At 36.1% G+C, this 24,855-nt stretch overlaps 1 protein-coding gene across 2 annotated transcripts in view; it reads left to right on the top strand.

Moving 5' to 3' along the window:
• The window catches only part of P4HA1 (prolyl 4-hydroxylase subunit alpha 1), a 90,893-nt gene that overhangs the window by 25,236 nt on the left and 40,802 nt on the right, over positions 1–24,855 (top strand). For both annotated transcript variants that reach the window (XM_040485350.1, XM_040485349.1), the window contains exons 6-8: positions 17,674–17,913; positions 20,358–20,554; positions 23,563–23,739. In XM_040485350.1, the coding sequence (XP_040341284.1) occupies positions 17,674–17,913; positions 20,358–20,554; positions 23,563–23,739 (614 nt within the window). The remainder of the gene's footprint in view (positions 1–17,673; positions 17,914–20,357; positions 20,555–23,562; positions 23,740–24,855) is intronic.

Here is a 24,855-nt window from a genome sequence, read left to right as displayed (position 1 = left end):
TGTGTGTGTGTGTGTGTGTGTGTGTGTGTGTGTGTGTAGTCTTTAGGGTTTTCTGCATAGAAGATAATATCACCTGCAAAGAGAGACTATTTTACTTCTTTTCCAATTTGGCTGCTTTATATCACTGTTTCTTGCCTAATTTCTCTGGCTAGAGCTTCCATACTAAATTGAATAGGAGTGAAAATGGGCATCCTTGTTTTTGTTCTTCATTTTAAAGGAAAAGCTCTCAGTCCTTCACCATTGCATATGTTTGCTGTAGATTTTTCAAGTATGTTCTTTTTTATGTTTAGGTAGTTTCTTTTTAGTTCTAGTTTGTTGAGTTTTTTCTGCATCAGTTGAGATGCTCATGTGTTTTTCTTCCCTTTATTCTGTAATGTGTTTTACATTGATCTGTTTTCATATATTGAGACATCCTTGCTTTCCAGGAATAAATTCCCCTGGTTATGGTGTGTTATCCTTTTAATATTCTGTTTGCCAGTACTTCATTGAGGATTTTTCATCAATGTTTGTACGGGATATTGGTCTGTAGGTTTCTTGTACAGTCTTTGGTTTTGGTGTAAGGGTGATGCTGGCCTCATAGAATGAAATGGGAAGCATTCTCTCCCCTTCAATTTTCTGGAAAAGTTTGAGAAGGATTAGTGTTAGTTCTTTAAATGTTTGGGAGAATTCTCCATTGAAGCCATCAGGTCCAGGACTTTTCTATGTCAGGAGACTTTTGATTACTGAATTAGTCTCCTTACTAGTTACTGGTCTATTCAGATTTTCTATTTCTTTCTTAGTCTTGGTAGGCTTTTTGTTTCTAGGAATTTATCCATTTCATCTAGGTTATCCAGTTTGTTGATGTACATTTTTCATACTACTCTCTTATAATCTTTGTGTTTCTGTAGAATCAGTAGTAGTGTTCCTTCTTTCATTTTTTCAGGGGGGAAGGAGGGGCAGAGAAGGAGGGAGAGAATATTAAGCAGGCTCCACACTCAGCATGAAGCCTGACTTGGGGCTCAATCCCATGACCTTGGGATCATGACCTGAGATGAGATCAAGGTTTGGATGCTCAACCGACTGAGCCATCCAGGCATCCCTCCTTTTTTTTTTTTTTTTTTAATTTATTTTTGAGACACAGAGAGAGAGAGAGAGAGAGAGAGACAGAGCATGAGCAAGGGAAGGGCAGAGACAAAGGGAGACACAGAATCTGAAGCAGGCTCCAGGCTCTGAGATGTCAGCACGGAGCCCGACGCGGGGATCAAACTCACAGACTGTGAGATCACGACCTGAGCTGAAGTCAGACGCTTAACCGACTGAGCCTCCCAGGCGCCCCAAGGCATCCCTCATTTTTTATTTTAGTAATTTGAATATTCACTTTTTTTCTTAGTTCATGTAGGTAAAGGATTATCAGTTTTGTTGATCTTTTCTAAGGACCAACTTTTGGTTTCATTAATTTTCTTTTTTTTTTTTTTTTTGGTAATGTTTATTTATTTATTTATATGAAATTTATGTCAAATTGTTTTCCATACGACATCCAGTGCTCCTCCCAACAGGTGCCCTCCTCAGTGCTCACCACCCACCCTCCCCTCCCTCCCACCCCTCATCAACCTTCAGTTTATTCTCAGTTTTTTAAGAGTCTCTTATGGTTTTGCTCCCTCCCTCTCTAACTTTTTTTTTTTCTTCTCCTCCCCCATGATCTTCTGTTAAGTTTCTCAGGATCCACATAAGAGTGAAAACATACGGTATCTGTCTTTCTCTGTATGACTTATTTCACTTAGCATCACACTCTCCAGTTCCATCCATGTTGCTACAAATGGCCAGATTTCATTCTTTCTCTTTAATGTTTATTTATTTTTTTTTTTAATTTTTTTTTTCAACGTTTATTTATTTTTGGGACAGAGAGAGACAGAGCATGAACGGGGGAGGGGCAGAGAGAGAGGGAGACACAGATTCGGACACAGGCTCCAGGCTCCGAGCCATCAGCCCAGAGCCCGACGCGGGGCTCGAACTCCCGGACCGCGAGATCGTGACCTGGCTGAAGTCGGACGCTTAACCGACTGCGCCACCCAGGCGCCCCTAATGTTTATTTTTGAGAGAGAATGTGCACATGTCTACATGTGAGCAGGAGAGGGGCGGAGAGAGGGAGACAGGATCTGAAGAGGGCTCTGCACTGACAGTAGAGAGCCTCATGCAGGGCTTGAACCCATGAACTGTAATATTATGACCTGAGCCGAAGTCAGATGCTTAATTGACTGAGCCACCCAGGCACCCTGGTTTCATTAATTTTCTCTATTTTTTTTTATAGTCTATTTAATTTACCTCTAATACTTCCTTCTGCTAGCTTTGGGTTTAGTTTTTTCTTGTTTTTCTCGTTTCTTAGTTGTAAAGTTGTACAAGTTAGGTTATTGATTTGAGATCTTAAGTTGTAAAGTTAGGTTATTGATTTGGGATCTTTCTAGCTTTTTAATGTAAGCATTTACATTACATCCTTTTACACTGCTTTCACTGTGTCATGTAAGTTTTGGTATGTTGTGTGTTTGTTTTCATTTGTTTTTAAGTATTTTCTAATTTTCTCTGTGATTTCTTTTTTGTTCCATTGATTGTTTAAGAATGTGTTGTTTCATTTCCACAAATTAAAAAATTTGCTAGTTTTACTTGTGTTACTGAAGCCTAACTTCACGTAATATTTTATGTATGCTATCTGTCACTTTTTCTATGAGTATATGGCTTACTACCATTACTATCTCCTTGTCATTATCAGCTGGAGAAATAAATTACTTCTGTCTTCATATTGAAATTCATTTTCATGGTGAGAATATACAGGGAAGAGTTACTTGTTAAGATGTTTTCTGGCTCATCTCTCTTTATTTGGGGTGAATATCAAGTGGGAATATAGTACAACAATATTAGATAAAATCTCCATTAAGCTGGAACATAGTTCCATTATTTCCTATTACTACCAATATTATACATTGTTAACACTTCTGATAAGATCATAACTATTTTTTAAAATTGGCTTGGGGCACGTGGGTGGCTCAGTCTGTTAGGTGTCCAACTTTGGCCCACGTCATGATCTCGTGCTTTGTGGGTTCAAGCCCTGTTTCGGGCTCTGTGCTGACAGCTTGGAACCTGAAGCCTGCTTCGGATTCTGTGTCTCCCTCCCTCTCTCTCTGCCCCTCCCCTGCTTGCACTCTGTCTCTCTGTCTACCAAAAATAAATATTAAAAAACAAACAAACAAACATTGGCTTTTGGTATAAGACATCAATTTGTTTAATAGATATTAACCATATAGTATGTACCAACCATTCTGTTCGGTTCTAGGGATACAATAATGAATAAGACCAATACAGCTCCTTGCCCTGAGGATATTTACATTCTAATGATACAGTATGATGAATGCCTGAGTGAGGATAATTTAGGATACCATGGGAGCACATAGAAGGAAGCCTAATTCTGCACTTGAGAAGAGGCATAAAGGAAGGTTTCCTGGAAGACACATTAAAAATTAGGATATAATAGACAAGGGATTAACCAGGAAATTGAGGAAAAGTGTAGGCATGAGAAAAGTATTCCAAACAGGGAGAATGTGTATAAAGGCCAGAGAGGAGAGAGTGTATTATATCAGTTATATTAACAAGTAGTTTGTTCAAGAGGTGAGTGTATGGAGTGTAGGGATGGGAGTTTGGTTTTATGAGAGTAGTGAGAGAGGCTAGATAAGTTAAGCAGAAGCTGTCTCTTGAAGGGCTTTGTAAGCCACGTGGAGAGGTTTGAAATTCTCTGAGTGCAATGAGGAACTACTGAAAAGTTTTAGAGAAGTTAATGTCATTTTCATTTTAGGAATATCATTGTGACTGCAGAATGGAGATTGGATTGGGACATGGGGGTAGGGACAAAGAATTCAGGGAGGAGGCTGTTGTAAAAATTTAAGAGATGATAGTGGTAGCTAGTAGGTATGGAGAGAAGAGGACAAGGTATCAAGCTGTTTAGGAAGTGTAATGGTGAAATTTGATGGTGGACTTGATATGGGTTTTTGGCTTGAACAACTATATGGGTTCCATTCAGCAAAATAAAGAACACAAAAGAAGCAGGTTTGGTGTATGTGGGGATAATACATTTCATTTAATTTAACTGTATTCCTTTTTGTTTAAATCTTTATTTTCCCATCAAAATGTTATTGAATATTATTTAACCCTGATTTTGCCATGTTTAGTTTTAGGAAATTCACTGGGTTCCCTGAATACTTCATCTTTTATCTAGAAATCAATTGGTAAGACTTTGATAGAGAATGGCTGAAAATGAGACACCCTGAGAATATGCGCAGTTATTTTTCATTGGAACGATATTTATCCTTTCTTGTGTATTTTGTATCTTTTTATTGACATTTCTTCTTCTTCAACTCACTATTTTGGGTTCAGTTTTTATTGAATTTTTCTCATGCAAATTCCTTATAAGTAGAGTCCCTGAAATTTTCTAAGCATAATATGTCCTATAAGTGGTAAAAATAACACTAGAATGAAATAATAAACAGTTTTTAGGCTTTTCTTGTTCTCAAAGATCACATTAAAAGATCACAAATGTGTTTGAAGACCCCTTCTGCACTTTTCCTTCTTTTCTCAAGGTACTGTCTATTCTGAACTTGGTGGTATTTGTCCGTTTTCTTATACTTTACTACATATATTGTTGTGTTTTAAAAATGTAAATAATATATTCTGTTTATCTTTCTGTAACCTTTTTCACTCAATTTTTTTTTAGTAAATTCTTCCACATTGATTAAACTCCTCTAAAAACAGTGTGGAGGTTCCTCAAAAAATTAAAAATAGACCTACCCTATGACCCAGCAATAGCACTGCTAGGAATTTACCCAAGGGATACAGGAGTACTGATGCATAGGGGCACTTGTACGCCAATGTTTATAGCAGCACTCTCAACAATAGCCAAATTATGGAAAGAGCCTAAATGTCCATCAACTGATGAATGGATAAAGAAATTGTGGTTTATATACACAATGGAGTACTACGTGGCAATGAGAAAGAATGAAATATGGCCCTTTGTAGCAACGTGGATGGAACTGGAGAGTGTGATGCTAAGTGAAATAAGTCATACAGAGAAAGACAGATACCATATGTTTTCACTCTTATGTGGATCCTGAGAAACTTAACATAAACCCATGGGGGAGGGGAAGGGAAAAAAAAAGAGGTTAGAGTGGGAGACAGCCAAAGCATAAGAGACTCTTAAAAACTGAGAACAAACTGAGGGTTGATGGGGGGTGGGAGGGAGGGGAGGGTGGGTGATGGGTATTGAGGAGGGCACCTTTTGGGATGAGCACTGGGTGTTGTATGGAAACCAATTTGACAATACGTTTCATATATTGAGAAAATAAATAAACTCCTCTAACTGCTATATGGTAGTATATGACAGAATTTATTCATTCTCCTGTGCATAGATGGACATTTTGGTTATTTCCAATGTTTTGCTATGTCATACAAGGTTTCAGTAAACATTCTTGTGTATGTATCCTTTTGCACACCTGCAAATGTTTCTTTAAAGAAGTCAGGGTATATGCTTTTTCAGCATTACCAAATATGGCCAGATTGTTTTCCAGAGCAGATGCACCAGTTTGTACTATCACTAGCAGCGTGAAAGAGTTCCCATTTCTTCATATACTTGCCAATCCTTGGTTTTGTCAGACTTAAAATTGTAGCAGTTTAGTTGTGAAATAATCAGGGTGAGAGTAGAGGGAGGGATATTTGTGTTTTCAATTGTCTCAAAACAAAAAAATCAGAGAAATGCTTATTTCAGTGGATGATTACTGATGCCAAGTTACTCCATGATTTTTTTTTTGTCTGCTTCCCCTTTTTTGGGTCTGTCTTTTGAAATGCTTTTTGATCTATTTTTAATTTTTTTTTAATGTTTATTCATTTTTGAGAGAGAGAGAGCATGAGCGGGGGAGGGACAGAGAGAGGAGACACATAACCAGAGGCAGGCCAGGCTCTGAGCTGTCCCGTACAGAGCCTGATGTGGGACTCAAACTCACAAACTGCAAGATCATGACCTGAGCTGTATTAGATGCTTAACCAACTCAGCCACCCAGGCGCCCCAATACAGTTTTTAAATGTTTATTTATTTTGAGAGAGAGACAGAGTGTGAGTGGGGGAGGGGCAGAGAGAGATGGGGGAGACGGAGAATCCCAAACAGGCTGTGTTTTGTTAGTGCACAGCCCGATGTGGGACTCAGTCCCATGAACCATGAGATCATGACCTAAGCTGAAATCACGAATCAGATGCTTGACCAACTGAGCCACCCAGATAACCCACTTTGTTGATATTTTTAATATAAGATCTAATAAGTTCTATGCATTTTGGCAGCTGGTGTCTTTATAGTTCATAGACTATTCCTTTGGCTTCCGGTTGTTCCTAACCCTGATTTGTTAAATAGATCCATATCTTCCAAAGATACATGCTTTTTTTTAAGCTGTGATTTTTTTTTTTTTTTCTGGTATGGAGAATGTCTAATGTATAAAATTTTATACAGATAGAAGTTGAATGTTCATGCTGTTTAAAATAAATGACCCAGGTTATGGATGAGCCACAAAATTGTGTTTTTAAGCAAAGTTTTCCTCTACTGTCATATAGTATTCTAGTTTATATTGTGATAAGAAATAAAAGGACTCTTAACTAATTCACAACATTCTCTTCTCATCAAATTTTAACCATTTGCCCTTTATATGAAAGCTTTCTGCCATCTTTTTCTGACAACATCACTTTTTAAATTTCATTTTCTTTGCCAATTTTTTGCCCATTTACTTTTTCTCAGGTTCTCTATTTTGGAAACAGCCTTCCCTTTCAATTGCTGCATCATTTCTTTTTCATTTTCTTCTTTTAAGAATGTGATTCCCAGGTATTCTGCCTCTAATAATTGTGAATGGGTCAATAGGTAAAATAAGCAGAACCTCTTTAACTACCAAAACAGAAGAGCTAAAGATCTTCTACTGTCTTATCAGACTTTCAAATAGCATTGCCAGAATATCAGGTCATATAAAAAATATCACTGGGGCTACCTACATGTAGTAATGGCGGACTGTCATTTTGTCTTTTGCATGTCATGAGAAAACTACTCTTAATTGCTTCATTATAAGCTTATCTTAAATCTGTACACCAGTTTTCATAACTGAAAAATAGTAGGGGAAAAAATTCTTTTTAAAAATTTTTAATGTTTTATTTATTTTTGAGAGACAGAGACAGAGCATGAATGGGGAGGGGCAGAGAGAGAGAGGGAGACACAGAATCTGAAGCAGACTTCAGGTTCCGAGCTGTCAGCACAGAGCCCAATGTGGAGCTCAAACTCACGGACCTCAAGATCATGACCTGAGCCAAAGTTGGACACTTAACCGACTGAGCTGCCTGTATGCCCTGAAAATCAAAATTTAAATGTTTTTTTGATTTCAGGAATTGCATCATGTTAAGCTATTAATAAGTTAGTTTCTTGGTATCCTTTCCTAGGGTGGAATAATAGGTAGTATTCCTAGGGTGGAATAATAGGAATAATAGGGACAAGTGTCAAATATGTATCTTCATCTTCATTTTAGGAGTACACTGATAATCAGTCACTATCCGTAAGTGCCTAATAGGAAAAAAAATGAATGGAGGTAGTTGTATGTATCAAATATTAGGTTGTATTGGTCTGTGTAATCCTCCAGTAGTACATACACCTCCATGCTAGCCTTCTGCTTGGTAGTGGAATCTCATGTCTTCACACCAGGTAGTGGAATCTCATGTCTTTCCCCTGCACTAGTAAAACATGCCCATGCCTTTACTTTCTCTTAGTTTATTTCTCACAAACTCCTTTTCTGCTAGCTAGCATTTAAAAACAAACGGGCGCCTGGGTGACTCAGTCGGTTGAGCGTCCGACATCAGCTCAGGTCATGATCTCTCTCGCAGTCTGTGAGTTCGAGCCCTGCGTTGGGCTGTGTGCTGACAGCTTGGAGCCTGGAGCCTGCTTCGGATTCTGTATCTCCCTCTCTCTCTCTCTCTCTCTGCCCCTCCCCCGCTCATGCTCTGTCTTTCTCTCTCTCTCTGTCAAAAGTAAACATTAAAAAAAAAATAAACATGTTACATCATTGGATAGGTATAACTAAGTCTGATTCTAGCCAATTGAGGGACTCCTTGAAGTGTATTCATTTAGTCATTTACTAGGGAAAACACCATTGTGTTCCTTTTTCTACCAGTTTCTTTTGCACTATCATCAGACACTTAAATGTGTAAGATTATATCTGTTTTATTGAAGAAATACTAGGTTAGTCTGCTTTTGGCCAATAGTTTATTTTAAAACTTCACTATTCTGGAAGTATGGCTTTTATACAATATTTATTTATTATCAGACCTATATGTTCAGAAGTCTGGCTAGAGGTATCAGTTTTATTGATTTTTTTTTTCAAAGAACCAGCTCCACTTTCATTGATCTCTTCTATTGTGTATTTAGTTTCTATATCATTTATTTCTGCTCTAATCTTTATTTCCTTCCTTCTCCTGATAATATGTTTTGTTTGTTCTTTTTCTAGGTCCTTTAGGACCTAAGGCCAGATTGTTTCTTTGAGATTTTTTTTTTCCCTTTTTTTTTTTTTAATCAGTTTTAGCACAGAGCCTGATGTGGGGCTTGAATCCACAACCATGAGATCATGACCTGAGCCAGAGTCAGACACTTAACTGACTGACCCTAGCCAGGTGCCCCTATTTGAGATATTTTTGCTTTTTGAGGTAGACCTGTATTACTATAAACTTCCCTCCTAGAACCACTTTTGTGGTGTTCCAAAGGTTTGAACCATTGTGTTTTCATTTTCATTTGTTTCCTTTTACTTTTTTATTTCTTTTTTTTATTTCCTGGTTGACCCATTCAAAGTTTAGTAGCATGTTATTTATTTATTTGTTTTTTAAAATTTATATCCAAGTTAGTTAGCATATAGTGCAATAATATTTTCAGGAATAGATTCCAGTGATTCATCCCCTATGTGTAACACCCAGTGCTCATCAACAAGTGTCTTCCTTAATGCCCCTTACCCATTTAGCCCATCCCCCACCCACAGCCCCTCCAGCAACCCTCAGTTTGTTCTCTATATTGAAGAGTCTTTTATGTTTTGTCCCACTTCCTATTTTTATGTATTTTTGCTTCCCTTCCTCTATGTTCATCTCTTTTGTATCTTAAATTCCACATATGGGTGAAGTCATATAATATTTGTCTTTGTCTGACTGACTTATTTCGCTTAGCATAATACACTCTAATTCTATCTACATTGTTGCAAATTTCATTCTTTTTTATTGCTGAGTAATACTCCATTGTTTATATATACCACATCTTCTTTATCCATTCATTAGATGATGGACATTTGTGTTCTTTCCATACTTTGGCTGTTGTCAGTAGCAGTGCTATAAATGTTGGGGTGCATGTGCCTCTTTGAAACAGCACACCCGTGTCCCTTGGATATATACCCAGTAGGGCAATTGCTGGGCCGTAGGGTAGTTACTATTTTTAATTTTCTGAGGAATCTCCATACTGTTTTCCAGAGTGGCTGCACCAGTTTGCATTCCCACCAGCAGTGCAAAAGAGATCCTCTTTCTCTGCATCCTTGCCAACATGTGTTGTTGCCTGAATTGTTAATTTTAGCCATTCTGACAGGTGTGAGGTGGCATCTCAGTGTGGTTTTGATTTGTATTTCCCTGATGATGAGTGATGTTGAGCATTTTTTCATGTGTCTGTTAGTCATTTGGATGTCTTTGGAAAAGTGTCTATTCATGTCTCTTGCCCATTTCTTCACTGGATTATTTGTTTTTTGGGTGTTGAGTTTGATAAGTTCTTTATAGATTTATGATACTAACCCTTTATCTGATAGGTCATTTGCAAATATCTTATCCCATCAGTTGCCTTTTAGTTTTGTTTATTGTTTCCTTTACTGTGCAGAAGCATTTTATCTTGATGAGGTCCCAGTAGTTCATTTTTGCTTTTGTTTCCCTTGCCTCCAGAGACGTGTTGAGAAGTTGCTGTGGCTGAGGTCAAAGAGGTTTTTGCCTGCTTTCTCCTTGAGGATTTTGATGGCTTTCTGTCTCATGTTTAGGTCTTTCATCCATTTTGAGTTTATTTTTGTGTATGGTGTAAGAAATTAGTCCAGGTTCATTTTTCTGCATGTTGCTGTTCAGTTTTCCCAACACCATTTGCTGAAGAGACTGTCTTTATTCCATTAGTAGCATGTTATTTAACCTTTATGTATTTGTGGTCTTTCCAGATTTCTTTCCCTTCTTTCTTTCTTTCTTTCTTTCTTTCTTTCTTTCTTTCTTTCTTTCTTTCTTTCTTTCTTTTTCTTTCTTTTTTTTTTTGTGGTTAACTTCTAGTTTCATGGTGTTGTGGTAAGAAATTATGTATGCTGTGACTTTTATCTTTTTGAATTTGTTTTGTAGCCTAATATGTGATCTGGAGAACATTCCATGTGTACTTGAAAAGAATGTGTATTCTGCTGTTTTACGGTGGAACGTTCTGATTACATCTGTTAAATCCAGCTAGTCCAGTGTGTCATTCAAAGCCATTGTTTCTTTGTTGATTTTTCTGTTTAGATGATCTGTCCATCAATGTAAATGGAGTGTTAAAGTCCCCTGTTATTGTATTATTATTGAATAGTTCCTTTATGTATATTGTTAACTGTTTTATGTATTTGAGTGCTTCCATGTTGGACACATAAATATTTATAATTTTAGATCTTGTTGGATTGTCCCCTTTATTTAAAGTCCTTGTTTTAAAGTCTAGTTTGATATCAGTATTGCTACCTTGGCTTTATTTTGACATCCGTTTGCACGATAAATATTTCTCCATCACCTTAATTTCAATCTGGAGGTATCAGATCTAAATTGACTCTCTTAATAAAATAAAAATAAATAACATGAGTTTCTTGTAGACAGCATATAGATGGGTCCTGTCTTCTAAATCTATTCTGTCACCTTGTGTTTTTCGATTGGAATATTTAGTCCATTTACAAAGTAATTATTAATAGATATGTATTTATGGCCATTTTATTACTTGTTTTATGATTGTTTCTGAAGATTTTCCCTGATCCTTTCTTGTCTTTCTCTCTTTCATGGTTTGTTGGTTTCCTTTAGTGATATATCTGGATTTCTTTCTCTTTATTCTTTGCATGTTTATTAGTGGTTTTAGGTTTGCATATAACCTCTTATGCATATAGCAGTCTGTAGTACTTTGATGGTCATTTAAGTTTGAACCTCTTTACTCCTTTCTTCCCTACGTTTTAGAATATGGTGTCATATTTTACATCCTTTTATTTTGTGAATTCCTTGGCTGACTTTTTACAGAAAAATTCATTGTTACTGCTTATGTGTTTCCTGCCTTTATACAGTTGCTTTTAGTGTCTCCTTTCCAATCAAAGAGTCCCCTTTAATATTTCTTCAGGGCTGGTTTAGTGGTCATGAACTCCTTTATTTTTTGTTTTTTATCTCCCCTTCTATCCTGAATGACAGCCTTGCTGAATTGAGTGTTCTTGGCTGCAGGTTTTTCCCATTCAGCACTTTGAATATACCGTGCCACTCCTTTCTGGCTTGGAAAATTCCTGCTGAAAAATCTGCTCATAGCCTTGTGGGGTTTCCTTTGTATGTAACTGTTTTCTTTTGTTTTGCTGCTTTTAATATTTTTTCTTTATCGCTGTATTTTGCCATTAAAATTTTATTTATTTATTCATTTATTTATTTATTTATTAGAGAGAGAGAGAAAACGTTTGAGTTGGGGAGAGGGGAAGAGAGAGAGGGGCCAGAGGATCTGATGTGGGCTTTGAGCTGACAACAGCAAGCCTGATGTGGGGCTTGAACTCACAAACCATGAGTGAGATCGTGACCTGAGCTAAATTTGGACACTTAACCCCCTGAGCCACTCAGGCACTCCTATATTTTGCCATTTTAATTACAATATGTCTTGGTGTGGATCTGCTTTTGTTGAGAGAGAGAGAGAGAGAGAGAGAAAACCTTAAGTAGGCTCCATGCTCAGCACGGAGCCCAGTGTGGGGCTTGATCCCACGACTCTGGGATCATGACCAGAGCTGAAATCCAGGCACCCCTTACTGGACTATTTGCATTTAAAATATGCAAATCCTAGACATAATGTCATTTTATTCATAAATAAATATGCATATCTAACTGATCAGTCAGGTCTGTTCCTTTTTAAATGACATAATCACTGTTATCCAACCTAACAAAGTGGCAGTATTTCCTTTGTATAACTTAATACCCAGTCAACACTTAGTTTCTCTGTTGATCTCAAAGGTATCTTTTTACAGTTGCACATTTTGGTTTTACCTCTTAAAGCTATTTTGTTCTTCTCTTTTCCCCTCCTTCTTTCCCTCCCATTCCACTGAATATTTGGAAAAACCTGGTTATAGGTCTTGTGGAATGTACATTTTGGAGTTGCCTGATTTCTTCCTTTGTGTGAACTTGTTCCTCTAACTCCTGTGTTTCCTACAAACTGGTTAGAGCTTGAGACTCCATTAGATTCCAGTTAAGTTTTAAAATTAACTCCATAGGTGGTGCTCTGAACTTCCCATTTAATTTTATGACCAGATGCTTAACATCTCATCATACCTTTTGTGCTAGTGATTGATGGGTAACTTCACTGGTGGAAGACTGATACGTCCAAATGAAGTTTTCCATGAGCTTCATCTAATTGTTTTGGCAGCCTTGGATGATAATTGCCTAGAACTATTTCATTAGGGGGTTCTAAAATTTTGATTAAAAAAAATTTTTTTTTAAACGTTTATTTATTTTTGAGACAGAGAGAGACAGAGCATGAACGGCAGAGGGTCAAAGAGAGAGGGAGACACAGAATCCGAAACACGCTCCAGGCTCTGAGCTGTCAGCACAGACGCGGGGCTCCAACCCATGGACTGCGAGATCATGACCTGAGCCGAAGTCGGGCATCCAACCGACTGAGCCACCCAGGCGCCCCAAATTTTGAATTTTTTATCCCATCATTCTTTCTACTTTTATTAGCCAGAATTCTATCAGTAAGAACTTTCTGGAACCATTTGGTTACCCTGAACTAGAGTTTATATATGAAGGGCAAGATAAATCCTTGATTGTTTTTCTTGTATCAACAACATTCAGAGTAATGAGTTGATGTCATAATAACTTCTAGTAGTGATCATTGATTTTTTATCTGAAGTATCATTATAAACTCATGGATTTTTATAAATTTTTATATTTCAATCCATTATATTAATTATTCATTTGATGTCCAGATATCCTATTTGAGACCAGTGGGATCATCTTTAGATTGGGTAATTTGTCTTTTTGAAATGACCCTATTTTTCTTTGCTAGGAAGGAAATTTAATTTTTTGCACAGTTTTTTCCAAACTTACACATTTCTACCCCAAAGCAGGAAGAATCAGGCCTTGATTCTTTTTTTTTTAAGTGTTTCTTTTGAGAGAGAGTATGATCACATGAGTGGGAGAGGGGCAGAGAGAGAGGGAGAGAGAGTATCCCAGTCATTGGTTCATGAGATCAAGATCATGACCTGAGCTGAAATCAAGAGTCAGGCACTTAACTGACAGAGCCACCTAGTCACCCCAGGCCTTGTTTTTTTTTTTTTTTTAGTGGGGAATGACATTTAGGAAGTGGAATATAGCTAGGTTTTAGGGATGTCAGTTGCTATTGAGTTTGTCATTCATTCTAGATCTTTTCAATGGACAGGTATAGGAAATATGTGAGTTCATGTTAATTCCAATTAAAATCTCCAAGTATCTCATCTGATTCACTGTTTAAAGATGGAATGTTATATGAAGATTCTATTCATATCATTCAGTTATACTTTTTATTTCTTTATTATTTTTTATTTTTAAATATTTGAAAGTTTGTTTATTTTGAGAGAGTGCATGTATGTGCACATGTGAGAGCACAAGTGGGGGAGGGGCAGAGAGAAAGACAGACGCAATCTCAAGCAGGCGCTGCTCCATCAGTGCACAGCCCAATGTGGGGCTCGAACTCATGAACTGTGAGATCATGACCTCACCTGAGATCAAGAGTCCAACATTTAACCAACTGTGCCACCCAGGCACCCCTATTAATTTATTTTTAAGAGAGAGCGAGAGACAGAAAGAGTGCATAAGTAGGGGAGGGCCAGAGAGACAAAGAGAGACACAATCCAGTGCAGGCTCTAGGCTCTGAGCTGTTAATGCAGAGCTCATCGTGGGGCCCGAACCCACTAACTGTGAGATCATGACCTGAGCTGAAGTTGGATGCTTAACCGACTGAGCCTCCTAGGCACCCCCATTTATTTCTTTCTATAGCTTCTTTGGGGTTTTTTTTGGTTCTTAGGAAAGTAATGGTAATTGTACAGTATTTGAAAAAGTAGAGAGGTATATAGATTTAGGAAACAACTTGTAATCCATCCCCCAGGGTATCAGTTTAGCATTTTGACATATTTCTGTCTAGATTTTTCTGGCTTTCCTATATAGCATTTGAAATTATCTTTCTGAATGAAAAATACTGTTCCATTATATTGACATATCTGTCTTGCTCTTAGTTTATTACAGTTTTTAACTATAATATTTGGTTCAGCTATAAAAAATTATTTATATAAGAAGGTGTTTTTTCCTCAACCCTTAGTATTAAACTCAAGAAAATAATTGAAAACTAGTATCAATTCATAGGCATAAAATTACTACTCTTGTTTCATATTGCCAAATGTCGTAACAGTAAAATTACCACTTTACTACTCCCTGCTCTAGTAAATTTTGCCATTTTATGGTGTAATTTCACACAAACTTCTGGAGTCATAGTGTACAGATTCCAATTCTGGCTCTTTGCTGTGTGACCTTGAGCATAATAGTTAAACTCTTTCTACTGTAGTTCCTTATCTGGATTGCTTTGAGAATTAAATAAGTGACAAATGCCTGGCACATAGTAAGATCTCAGTAAATGTATGTAGGCTGTTGTTCAAAAATATTTGTCTGGGGCACCTGGGTAGTAGCTCAGTCAGTTGAGTGGCCAACTCTTGATTTTGGCTCAGGTCATAAGATTCCAGGGTCATGGGATCAAGTCCCACGTCGGGCTCTATGCTCAGCGTGGAACTTGCTCGGAATTCTCTCTCTCTCTCTCTCTCTCTCTCTCTCTGCCCCTCTGCCCCCTCCCCTGCTTGTACTCTCTCTCCCTCTCTCCCTCTCTCTGTAAAATAAAAATAATAATAATAAAGTTAAAAATTTTTTTTTCTTCAGCATTGTTTTAATTTCATATTTCTTGGGGCACCTGGGTGGCTCAGTCGGTTGAGCAACTGACTTCGGCTCAGGTCATGATCTCACGGTTTGTGAGTTCGAGCCCCGCGTTGGGCTCTGTGCTGACAGCTCAGAGCCTGGAGCCTGCTTCTGATTCGTGTCTCCCTCTCTCTCTGCCCCTCCCCCACTCATGGTCTGTCTCTCTCTGTCTCAGAAATAAATAAAGATAAGAAAATTAAAAAAATAAGGGGCGCCTGGGTGGCGCAGTCGGTTAAGCGTCCGACTTCAGCCAGGTCACGATCTTGCGGTCCGTGAGTTCGAGCCCCGCATCAGGCTCTGGGCTGATGGCTCGGAGACTGGAGCCTGTTTCTGATTCTGTGTCTCCCTCTCTCTCTGCCCCTCCCCTGTTCATGCTCTGTCTCTCTCTGTTCCAAAAATAAACATTGAAAAAAAAAATTTAAAAAAAAAAAAAAAAGAAAATTAAAAAAATTTAATTTCATATTTCTTTAATGATTAGTGAGATATTTTTCTTCAAGCATTGTGGTTTCCTATTTACATTTTATTTCATGTGAACTGTCAAATATCCTTTTTAAAAAAATTTTTTTTTACATGTATTTATTTTTGAGAGACAGAGTGAGATAGAGCGCAAGTGGGTGAGGGGCAGAGAGAGAGGGAGACACAGAATCCAAAGCAGGCTCCAGGCTCTGAGCTGTTAGCACAGAGCCCGACAAGGGGCTTGAACCCACAAACTGTGAAATCATGACCTGAGCCAAAGTCAGACACTTAACTGACTGAGCCACCCAGGTGCCTCAAATATCCTTTTTTCAAACTAGGTTTTTTGTTTTTGTTGTTTTGTTTTGTTTTTTAAGTAGGCTCCACACCGAATGTGGGGCTTGAACTCACAACCCCGAGATCAAGAGTTTTATGATCTACTGACTGAGCCAGTCAGGTGCCCCATCTTCTTTTCTTAAGATAGAAGTTTTACTTCACAAACCAGTTGACATACCAACACCAAAAGCACAACTGATTAAAGATTAATGTTAGACTTCACCAAAATTAAAACTTCTATACTTCAAAGTACACCATCAAGAAAGTGAAAAGACTACCCATACAATGGGAAAGAATATGTGAAAATCATATTTATGATCAGGGACTTGTATCCAGAATATATAAAGAACTCTAAAAATAGTGAAAAGATTCAAATTTTTAAACAAAGGATTTGAATAGATATTTTCCCAAAGATGATATACAAATGGACAATAAGCATATGAAAAGATACTTCGTATCATCATTAAGGGAAATACAAATCAACATAATGAAATACTACTTTATACCCAGCTAAATGGCTATAATAAAAACAAATGGACAACAACAAGTATTAGTGAGAATGTGGAGAAATTGGAACCTTCATACATTGCTGGTGGGATTGTAAAATGGTGTAGGCACTTTGGAGAACAGTTTGGCAGTTCCTGAAAATGTTAAGCATAGAGTTGCTGTGGGACCCAGCAGTTCCACTGCTGCATATAAGGGTAATGATAATAAATGTCCACACAGAAACTTGTGCATGCATGTATGTAGTAGCATTGTTCATAAAAGCCAAAAAACTGGAAACTCAAATGTCCATCAATTGATAAACAAAATATAGTCTTTTCGTACAATGGGCTATTGCTTGGCAATAAAAAGGATGCCACAACATGAATGAACCTTGAAAACTTTATGCTGAGTTGAAAGAAACCAGTTACAAAAGACCCTGTGTTGTGTAATTTCACTTATATGAAATAACCAGAATAGACAAATCTGTAGATTCAGAAAGTAGATGAGTGGTTAAATAGGGCTGGGGCAGGGAAAGGGAAATAATGGGTAGTGACTGCTAATGGTTACAGGGTTTCTTTTTGGGGTGATGAAAATGTTCTAAAATTAGATTTGGTGTTGGTTGCACAACTCTGAATATACTAAAAACTATTGTATTCTTTAAATGGATGAACTTTATGGAATGTAAATTACATGTCATTAATGCTGTTGGAATAAAGGGGAAGGAAAAAGGAAAGGAACCAATTTACAGGTTTGCCTCTCTTCCTGTCTATTCATTTCTTGCACAGATTGTTGGTTAGGAGTAAGATGTATGTCATATGGTAATTCCTGTTGTGCTAGAAAATTGCATGCTTCAACTTAATTGATGTTTTATTTTAGTATGATGGCTGATAATTGAAGTCTTGGGTTTTCTAGGTCCATGACCCCTATTAGTGTGATTCTCAGCATGTTTCATTACCTTGTAGATCGTTCCTTTGTTCATAAACTTAGGATAATTCTTATTTTTCCTACCTCAGAAGGTTGTTAAGTTCAAATGAAAGCGAGATAGCACTTTGAAAGCTGTATAGTCCTAAATAAATAGAGAGTAGTATTAAGATTTCTAAAGTTCTCTGTATTTTCTTTCCATAGGAGTAAAACACAAATCTTTTCTAACAGTTGAGGACTGTTTTGAGTTGGGCAAAGTGGCCTACACAGAAGCAGATTATTACCATACAGAACTGTGGATGGAACAAGCACTAAGGCAGCTGGATGAAGGCGAGGTTTCTACCATTGATAAAGTCTCTGTTCTAGATTATTTGAGCTATGCGGTATACCAGCAGGGAGACCTGGATAAGGCACTTTTGCTTACAAAGAAGCTTCTTGAACTAGGTATGTTAAATTGGCCTAATTCAAGATTATACACACACACACACACACACACACACACACACACACACCTATATATGTATATATAAATTATATATAATTATTGTATATAAAAAGTGCCAACCTATATGCCAACATAAATGTATATGTATAATTCTGATATATGACTACATATCTTGTCTTACATGTATATGTATATAATGATAAATATATATAATTCTGATATATGTGTAATTCTGATAAGTGTAATTTGTTATATAGCTTTGGTACATTTTTTTTTTCTTTTTTCAGGTTTTTATTTAAATTCTAGTTAGTCAGCATACAGTGCAGTATTAGTCTCAGGGGTGGAATTTAGTGATTCATCACCTATATACAACACCTGTGTTCAGTACAACCAATGCCTCCTTAATTCCCATCACCTATCTAACCTATAACCCCACCTACCTCCCCTTCATCAGTACTCAGTTTGTTCTCTATAGTTAAGAGTCTGTTTCTTGGTTTGCCTTTCCAACCCCCCCACCTTTCCCCCTCCATGTTCATTTGTTTTGCTTCTTAAATTCCACATATGAGCGAAATCATACGGTATTTGCCTTTCTCTGACATATTTTGCTGAAGATTGTACTCTCTAGTTCCATACATGTCGTTGCAAATGGCAAAATGTCATTCTTTTCTATGGCTGAGTAATATTTATTCCATTTGGTACTTTTTATTTGTTATAAGTCAAGAATCTATCTGTTAGACAAATTTTATCCTCTCCCTGTTTATACACTAAATAAGTGGCAACTGATTTTCCTCAGTTAATGGTACTACAACAGTGGCTGTGCTACTCTGCTGTATACTCTTCAGGAATTTCAAAAGTGGACCTAACCTAGCTAACTCAGTAAAAAATGTTTATTTACCATGTTGCTATATTAAATATTAACCAGTTTCCTTTGAAATGTTTTGTGTTCTTACATTTCATGTTTAAAAATGATCTTGTGATTTAAAATAAATAGACTGAAAATGTAATTTGTCATATTCAAATATTAGATAATGTGATATCCTTTGAGGATTTTATCACTAGTGTTTTGAACTTGTTTCTCTAAGTATGATCCAGGGACCATGTGCATTGGAATTACTTGGATACATATTAGAAATGAAAAATTTCTTGATTTCCACCCCAGAGATACTAAATCAGAATCTGTGGACATTGAATTGTATGCTAATAAATTCAGGTGACCTCTGGTATATAATGAAGCTTTAAAACTTTTCAAAAATTAATTATTTTTATGAATAGGTTAATATGTGTATTTTAGAAAAGTCAAACAGTTTAAAAGAATTGGCCATCTGAAAATGAACTTCTGATAATTAGGTTATTTCTTGGTTGATTGAGTGAGTTAATAAATTGAGATATTAGTTCAAGTACCTTTTTTTCAGTATTTTTTCGTGATTTTTTTCTCCTCACTTAAAGAATATTTTACTCCTTATAGGAAATTTTTAAAAATAAGAAAAGATATGGAAGAGTCATCCATAAGTCTATCACTGAAAGATTTTCACAATCACAAATTTTTTTTGTTTCATGATAGTATATACCCTCTTTCCTGCACATACATACTTATCCCATTCTTTTACAAAATTAAGATTATATTGTATATCACAATATATATTGTGAGCAGTTTCTCAAAGACAAAATCTTACAAATGTAAGGCTAGATTTCCTAAACACTTCATTTAATATCACAAATGAGGTTTCTGTGTATTGTTCTTTTTTATTTTTGTGTGTATGTGTAGTGGTTTGGATTTTTTTTTCCTCTAGGATGGGTGGAGTAGTCTAGTCCTTATTTCCCCTACTAAAAGATAGCTAAAAATGATGACTAGCAATTCAGAGGCAGTTAGTGGATTCTGCTTTATTTGAAAATTATATCTTTAGTTTCTCTTTTTCCATCTCACTTAGAATTTGGGGACTGAAATTCACTCAGAAGTAGGCTGTGTTCTGCATTTATAATGTATCTGTGGTGAATGTTGCTTTTGAACTGTATATACACTGTCTTTCCCATGATGATTACATTCAGTCTCAGAAAAATCTTTTCTATTGCTTAAAATAAGTAGAATGAGTGATATTTTAGAATTCATTTGACATCAAACTGATCATAATTATTTCACTGAGACTTTTCTTTGAGAACTTTTCAGTAAGTTCTCAAAGTAGAATATTTACTACTTTGACATAAATGGCTGATTCCTTCTCCGGAACTCTTTGTATATAGGGTGACAGTAGGTGATTTACTTCAGCCAGTACTGGTTTATACCTGTTGTTTTGGTGTAATGATTTTTATTAGTGCCTCCTTTTACTCTCATAAGTGTCCCGGTTTGAAAGGTAAATTAAATGATCCTGCATTTTTATATTCCTATATTCTGATACTTGAACAACTATAAACTTAGTCATGGACATGTTTCCTTTCTCTCCAATAGATCCTGAACACCAGAGAGCTAATGGTAACTTAAAATATTTTGAATATATAATGGCTAAAGAAAAAGATGCTAATAAATCTGCTTCAGATGACCAATCTGATCGGAAAACCACACTGAAGAAAAAAGGGGTTGCTGTGGATTACCTGCCAGAGAGACAGAAGTACGAAATGCTGTGCCGTGGGGAGGGTATCAAAATGGTAAAGTGGAAAAGCCAATTGTGTGTGTGTATGAATGTGTGTGTGTGTGTGTGTGTTTGTACATAGTTCTAGAGAGAATCAGAGTTCTTTTATATTTAAGCCTATGTGATAAAAATTAGAATTAACTGCTTAAAGTATTACAGTATACCACATCACCTTATTGTGGGTGTCACACTTAATATGCTCCAGCTATTAGTAAAATAGTTTTAGAATAAAGCTTTAGAATAAAGAATCATTATTGCATTTTGTTTATTTTTGGTAATATAACTCTTTGCATAGGCCAAAAGAGGTTTATTTTTATAAGATGAGGGATGAGATAATTTAAGGGATAAGATCATTTAAGCTTTATCTTATATCTTAATGCAAAAGAGATTTCTGCAATCTTAATAGAAATAATATATCATCCTAACCCATTGTATAAAACAAAGAATTCATCTATACAATAATCTTTTGTGGTTTTGCTCCTAGCTGATCATGACAAGATTGCTTAGTGAAACATGTTAGTCTATTTAAGAAATATTTAAAATGCAGAAAGGATTTCAAAAGATTTTTGCTTTAACATTTATTTTTTTTAAATACTCAAATGTGCCTATAAATATCCCTTCCTTTATTGTATATCTATATTTATGTATTTATAACTCAGAATACCAGTGCTTCAGGGTGTTAATAGATAAAAGACCACAAACAAGTTTAAGTTTGGAGAACATAGGTTTTTGTTCAGCCTCAGGACTTTTCAGAGTCCTTTTATGATAATGTACATCACGGATATGCTATACATTGTTTCCCAACATTAATAGATCATGGAACCCTTTTTTTAGGAATATCATGGGGTACTAGTGTTCAGCTGAATGTGGGCATATGTAGAAGGAGTTAGTGAATTTTTGAAGTAAGTACTTTTAAGTTGTAAACATTTGAATAGTGTTGTAAGGTTTTCTCTGCTACTGATAAACTCAAGCTGGACTTTACATTTTGATATTGATGACTTTTTGACATTTGAGGACTTATCGTTGACAGCCTAATCTCTAACAGCAAATGTGTAGATCATATCTATGTTGACACTTTTGATAGCTAAGTTCATGGAGACCTGGAAGAATATGCTTACTTTTGCTTTGGTGCTAAGGAGTAAATATAAGGGTAATAACACTCTGATAGACTCATGAAATATTTTTTTAATTTCATATCTAAATATTTTATTATGTATCTATTGAAGATAAAGATAATAATCAAAAAACCATTATCATACCTAAAAAAATTCATAATATTTCCATAATATCATGAAACATCTAGTGAGTGTTCAAATTTCCAATAGTAAGCAAATATTTTTTATTGCCCTTAATAACTCTTAAAGAACAAATCAAAATAAAGCCATAGGTATAAAATAGAAGTCTGCTTAATTTGCCAGTTTGTTGATATGACACACACACAGTAACTCTGCCCAAAATCAAAGGATCGTCTTTATCCTCAGAATAGTTAAATTCACCTCATGGTTATATCAAAGACTTATATAAATACATATTTAGATTTTTTTTCAACATTTATTTATTTTTGGGACAGAGAGAGACAGAGCATGAACGGGGGAGGGGCAGAGAGAGAGGGAGACACAGAACTGGAAACAGGCTCCAGGCTCTGAGCCATCAGCCCAGAGTCCGACGCGGGGCTCGAACTCACGGACGCGAGATCATGACCTGGCTGAAGTCGGACGCTTAACTGACTGCGCCACCCAGGCGCCCCTAGATTTTTTTTAAGTTTATTTGTTTTGAGAGAGAAACTGCATGCACGAGTGGGGGAGGGGCAGAGAGAGAGAGAGAGAGAAAGAGAGAGAATCCCAAGCAGGCTCCGAGCTGTCAGTGCAGGGCCTGATGTGGGGCTCAAACTCATAAACTGTGAGATCATGACCTGAGCCAAAACCAAGAGTGGGATGCTTAACTGACTGAGCCACTCAGTTGCCCAATAAATCTTTAGATTTGACTCTAGGTAAATAAAGTACATGGAGAATAAACATGAATCATTATTTACTTGTCTTAGTAGGTTAACCTAATATTTAAAACAAAAACTAATATTATTCCTACTTCATATATGATGCACTTATTCAATCAAGAGAAGATTCAGCAATGGAATCACTTATTTAGTTAATATAGATTGAAAGGAACATTTGTCGATCACTCAATTTTTAATATCTATCAATAAAAGCACCTGCCTTCTTTAATAACTTATTTTTTCTTTTTTTTCAGAGTTACTCATTTTCTTTTTTTTTCTTTTTAAAATTTTTTTTTTTCAACGTTTATTTATTTTTGGGACAGAGAGAGACATAGCATGAACGGGGGAGGGGCAGAGAGAGAGGGAGACACAGAATCGGAAACAGGCTCCAGGCTCTGAGCCATCAGCCCAGAGCCCGACGCGGGGCTCGAACTCCCAGACCACGAGATCGTGACCTGGCTGAAGTCGGACGCTTAACCGACTGCGCCACCCAGGCGCCCCCAGAGTTACTCATTTTCATCTTTGCTTTTTAAAACTACCTAACTAAATCTATTTATTTATGCTACAAGCATTTAACTGGGAGGTATTTAGATAAACCTGATGAGGTTTTGTTTTGTTTTGTTTTATTTCTCCTTTTAGAAATTTTTTTTCTGGGTGCTTCCCAGTTAGTTTGTGAAGTTTGGAGCAATGCTGGTCATTCATTTCATATTTTCATAAATATGTCATTATTTCTGTCATATTTAAATATCTCAACTTTATTTTAATGAGACAAGGGTTGGAAGAGAAACCCTACCTTTTTTCTTATATAAGGCCTAACACTTCTCCCAGAAAATAATCATTAATAAACCTTGTAAAGTCCTGAATGTCCCATTTGATGCAAAATACTTGCAGAGTACTGTTTCTTTTGTATAGTCTACCATAAATGCTCTATTTATACACAAACATGATTATTGTTTCTTTTCTGCATAGGAGCAAGCATTAAAAATATTATTACTCTAATATATTTATCATTTTTGTAACTTTATGTTTAGACTCCTCGGAGACAGAAAAAACTCTTTTGCCGTTATCATGATGGAAACCGGAATCCTAAATTCATTCTGGCCCCAGCTAAACAGGAGGATGAGTGGGACAAGCCTCGTATTATTCGCTTCCATGATATTATCTCTGATGCAGAAATTGAAATTGTCAAAGATCTAGCAAAACCAAGGGTAAGTAATTTTTTTATCTTTTCTCCTTCTCAGTTTACTTTACCCATGTATCAGTTTTGCCTCTGCAAGTTACAAATATGATAATTGATATGGCAATAATCCCACAGATAGTTTTAGATATTGTTGTCATAACATAATGGAGTTGTTAACTAAGCTCTATGCCAATTTTTCCTTAGTTATTAACACAAGTAGCAAACCCTGCATCTGGGTTTTAAGCACTTAATTATGAAAATCATAAATGAGATTTTTATTGACACTTAAATTTGTGTTTCAGTATCTTCCTGAAAAAGTTTTGTATGTATTTTCGGAACTTTAGTCTCATAGACTAATCAAAGACCAACTTTCTCCTATCTTCTATATTTTTATCTGAAAGAATACTTGAAGTATTTTTATTTCCCTTCTGGCACATTATTACTAGAAAGATATAATTGGGCACAGTCATCATGCTAATTTGAAATAAGGACATCATAGTTTTCTGAATTTAACTCACATAATTTATCTTAAGAAAAACAATTTAATGTAAATACAGTCCCATAAACTTATTGTTTAGCATAGAAATTCTTCTTTTATGAGAATGGGAGAAACACTACCCTTTATGGTCTTGCCTTTTTCCCCACCAGCTTGTTCTCATTGAACGAGATCTCCATTTTATATCATTGATAGTAAAATACAAACTGCCCTCACTTTTATAAAGAGACTGTTACACAGGAGTTGGCAAATTTTTTCTATAAAGGTGCAGATAATATATTTTAGGCTTTGCTGGCCATACCATCTGTCACAACTACTCAAGTTTGCCACTGTAGTGCGAAAGCAGCCATAGAAAATATATAAATGAGTGTGGCTGTATTTCAATAAAACTTTGTTTCCAAAAGCAGGTGGCAGTCCATAGTTTGCAGATCCTTGTTATATTAAAAGATTTAATTATCTGGATTTCTGTACTGCAAAATAAACCTAAAGTCAGAATTTTTGTTGTTGTCAAATTTTATGATTCCAAATTGGTACTTTTTGTTTTTTTTTATCAAAGATTACATTTTAAATGGGAAAGACTGTTTATATATATATATATATATATATATATATATATATATATATACACACACACATACACACATATGT

Source organism: Herpailurus yagouaroundi, unplaced genomic scaffold (genome assembly GCF_014898765.1).
Source record: "Herpailurus yagouaroundi ecotype Mexico unplaced genomic scaffold, PumYag 163, whole genome shotgun sequence".
Taxonomy (NCBI): Eukaryota; Metazoa; Chordata; class Mammalia; order Carnivora; family Felidae; genus Herpailurus; species Herpailurus yagouaroundi.
The sequence above is the reverse complement of the archived record's forward strand: the minus strand, read 5'-3'. Positions and strand labels throughout refer to the sequence as shown.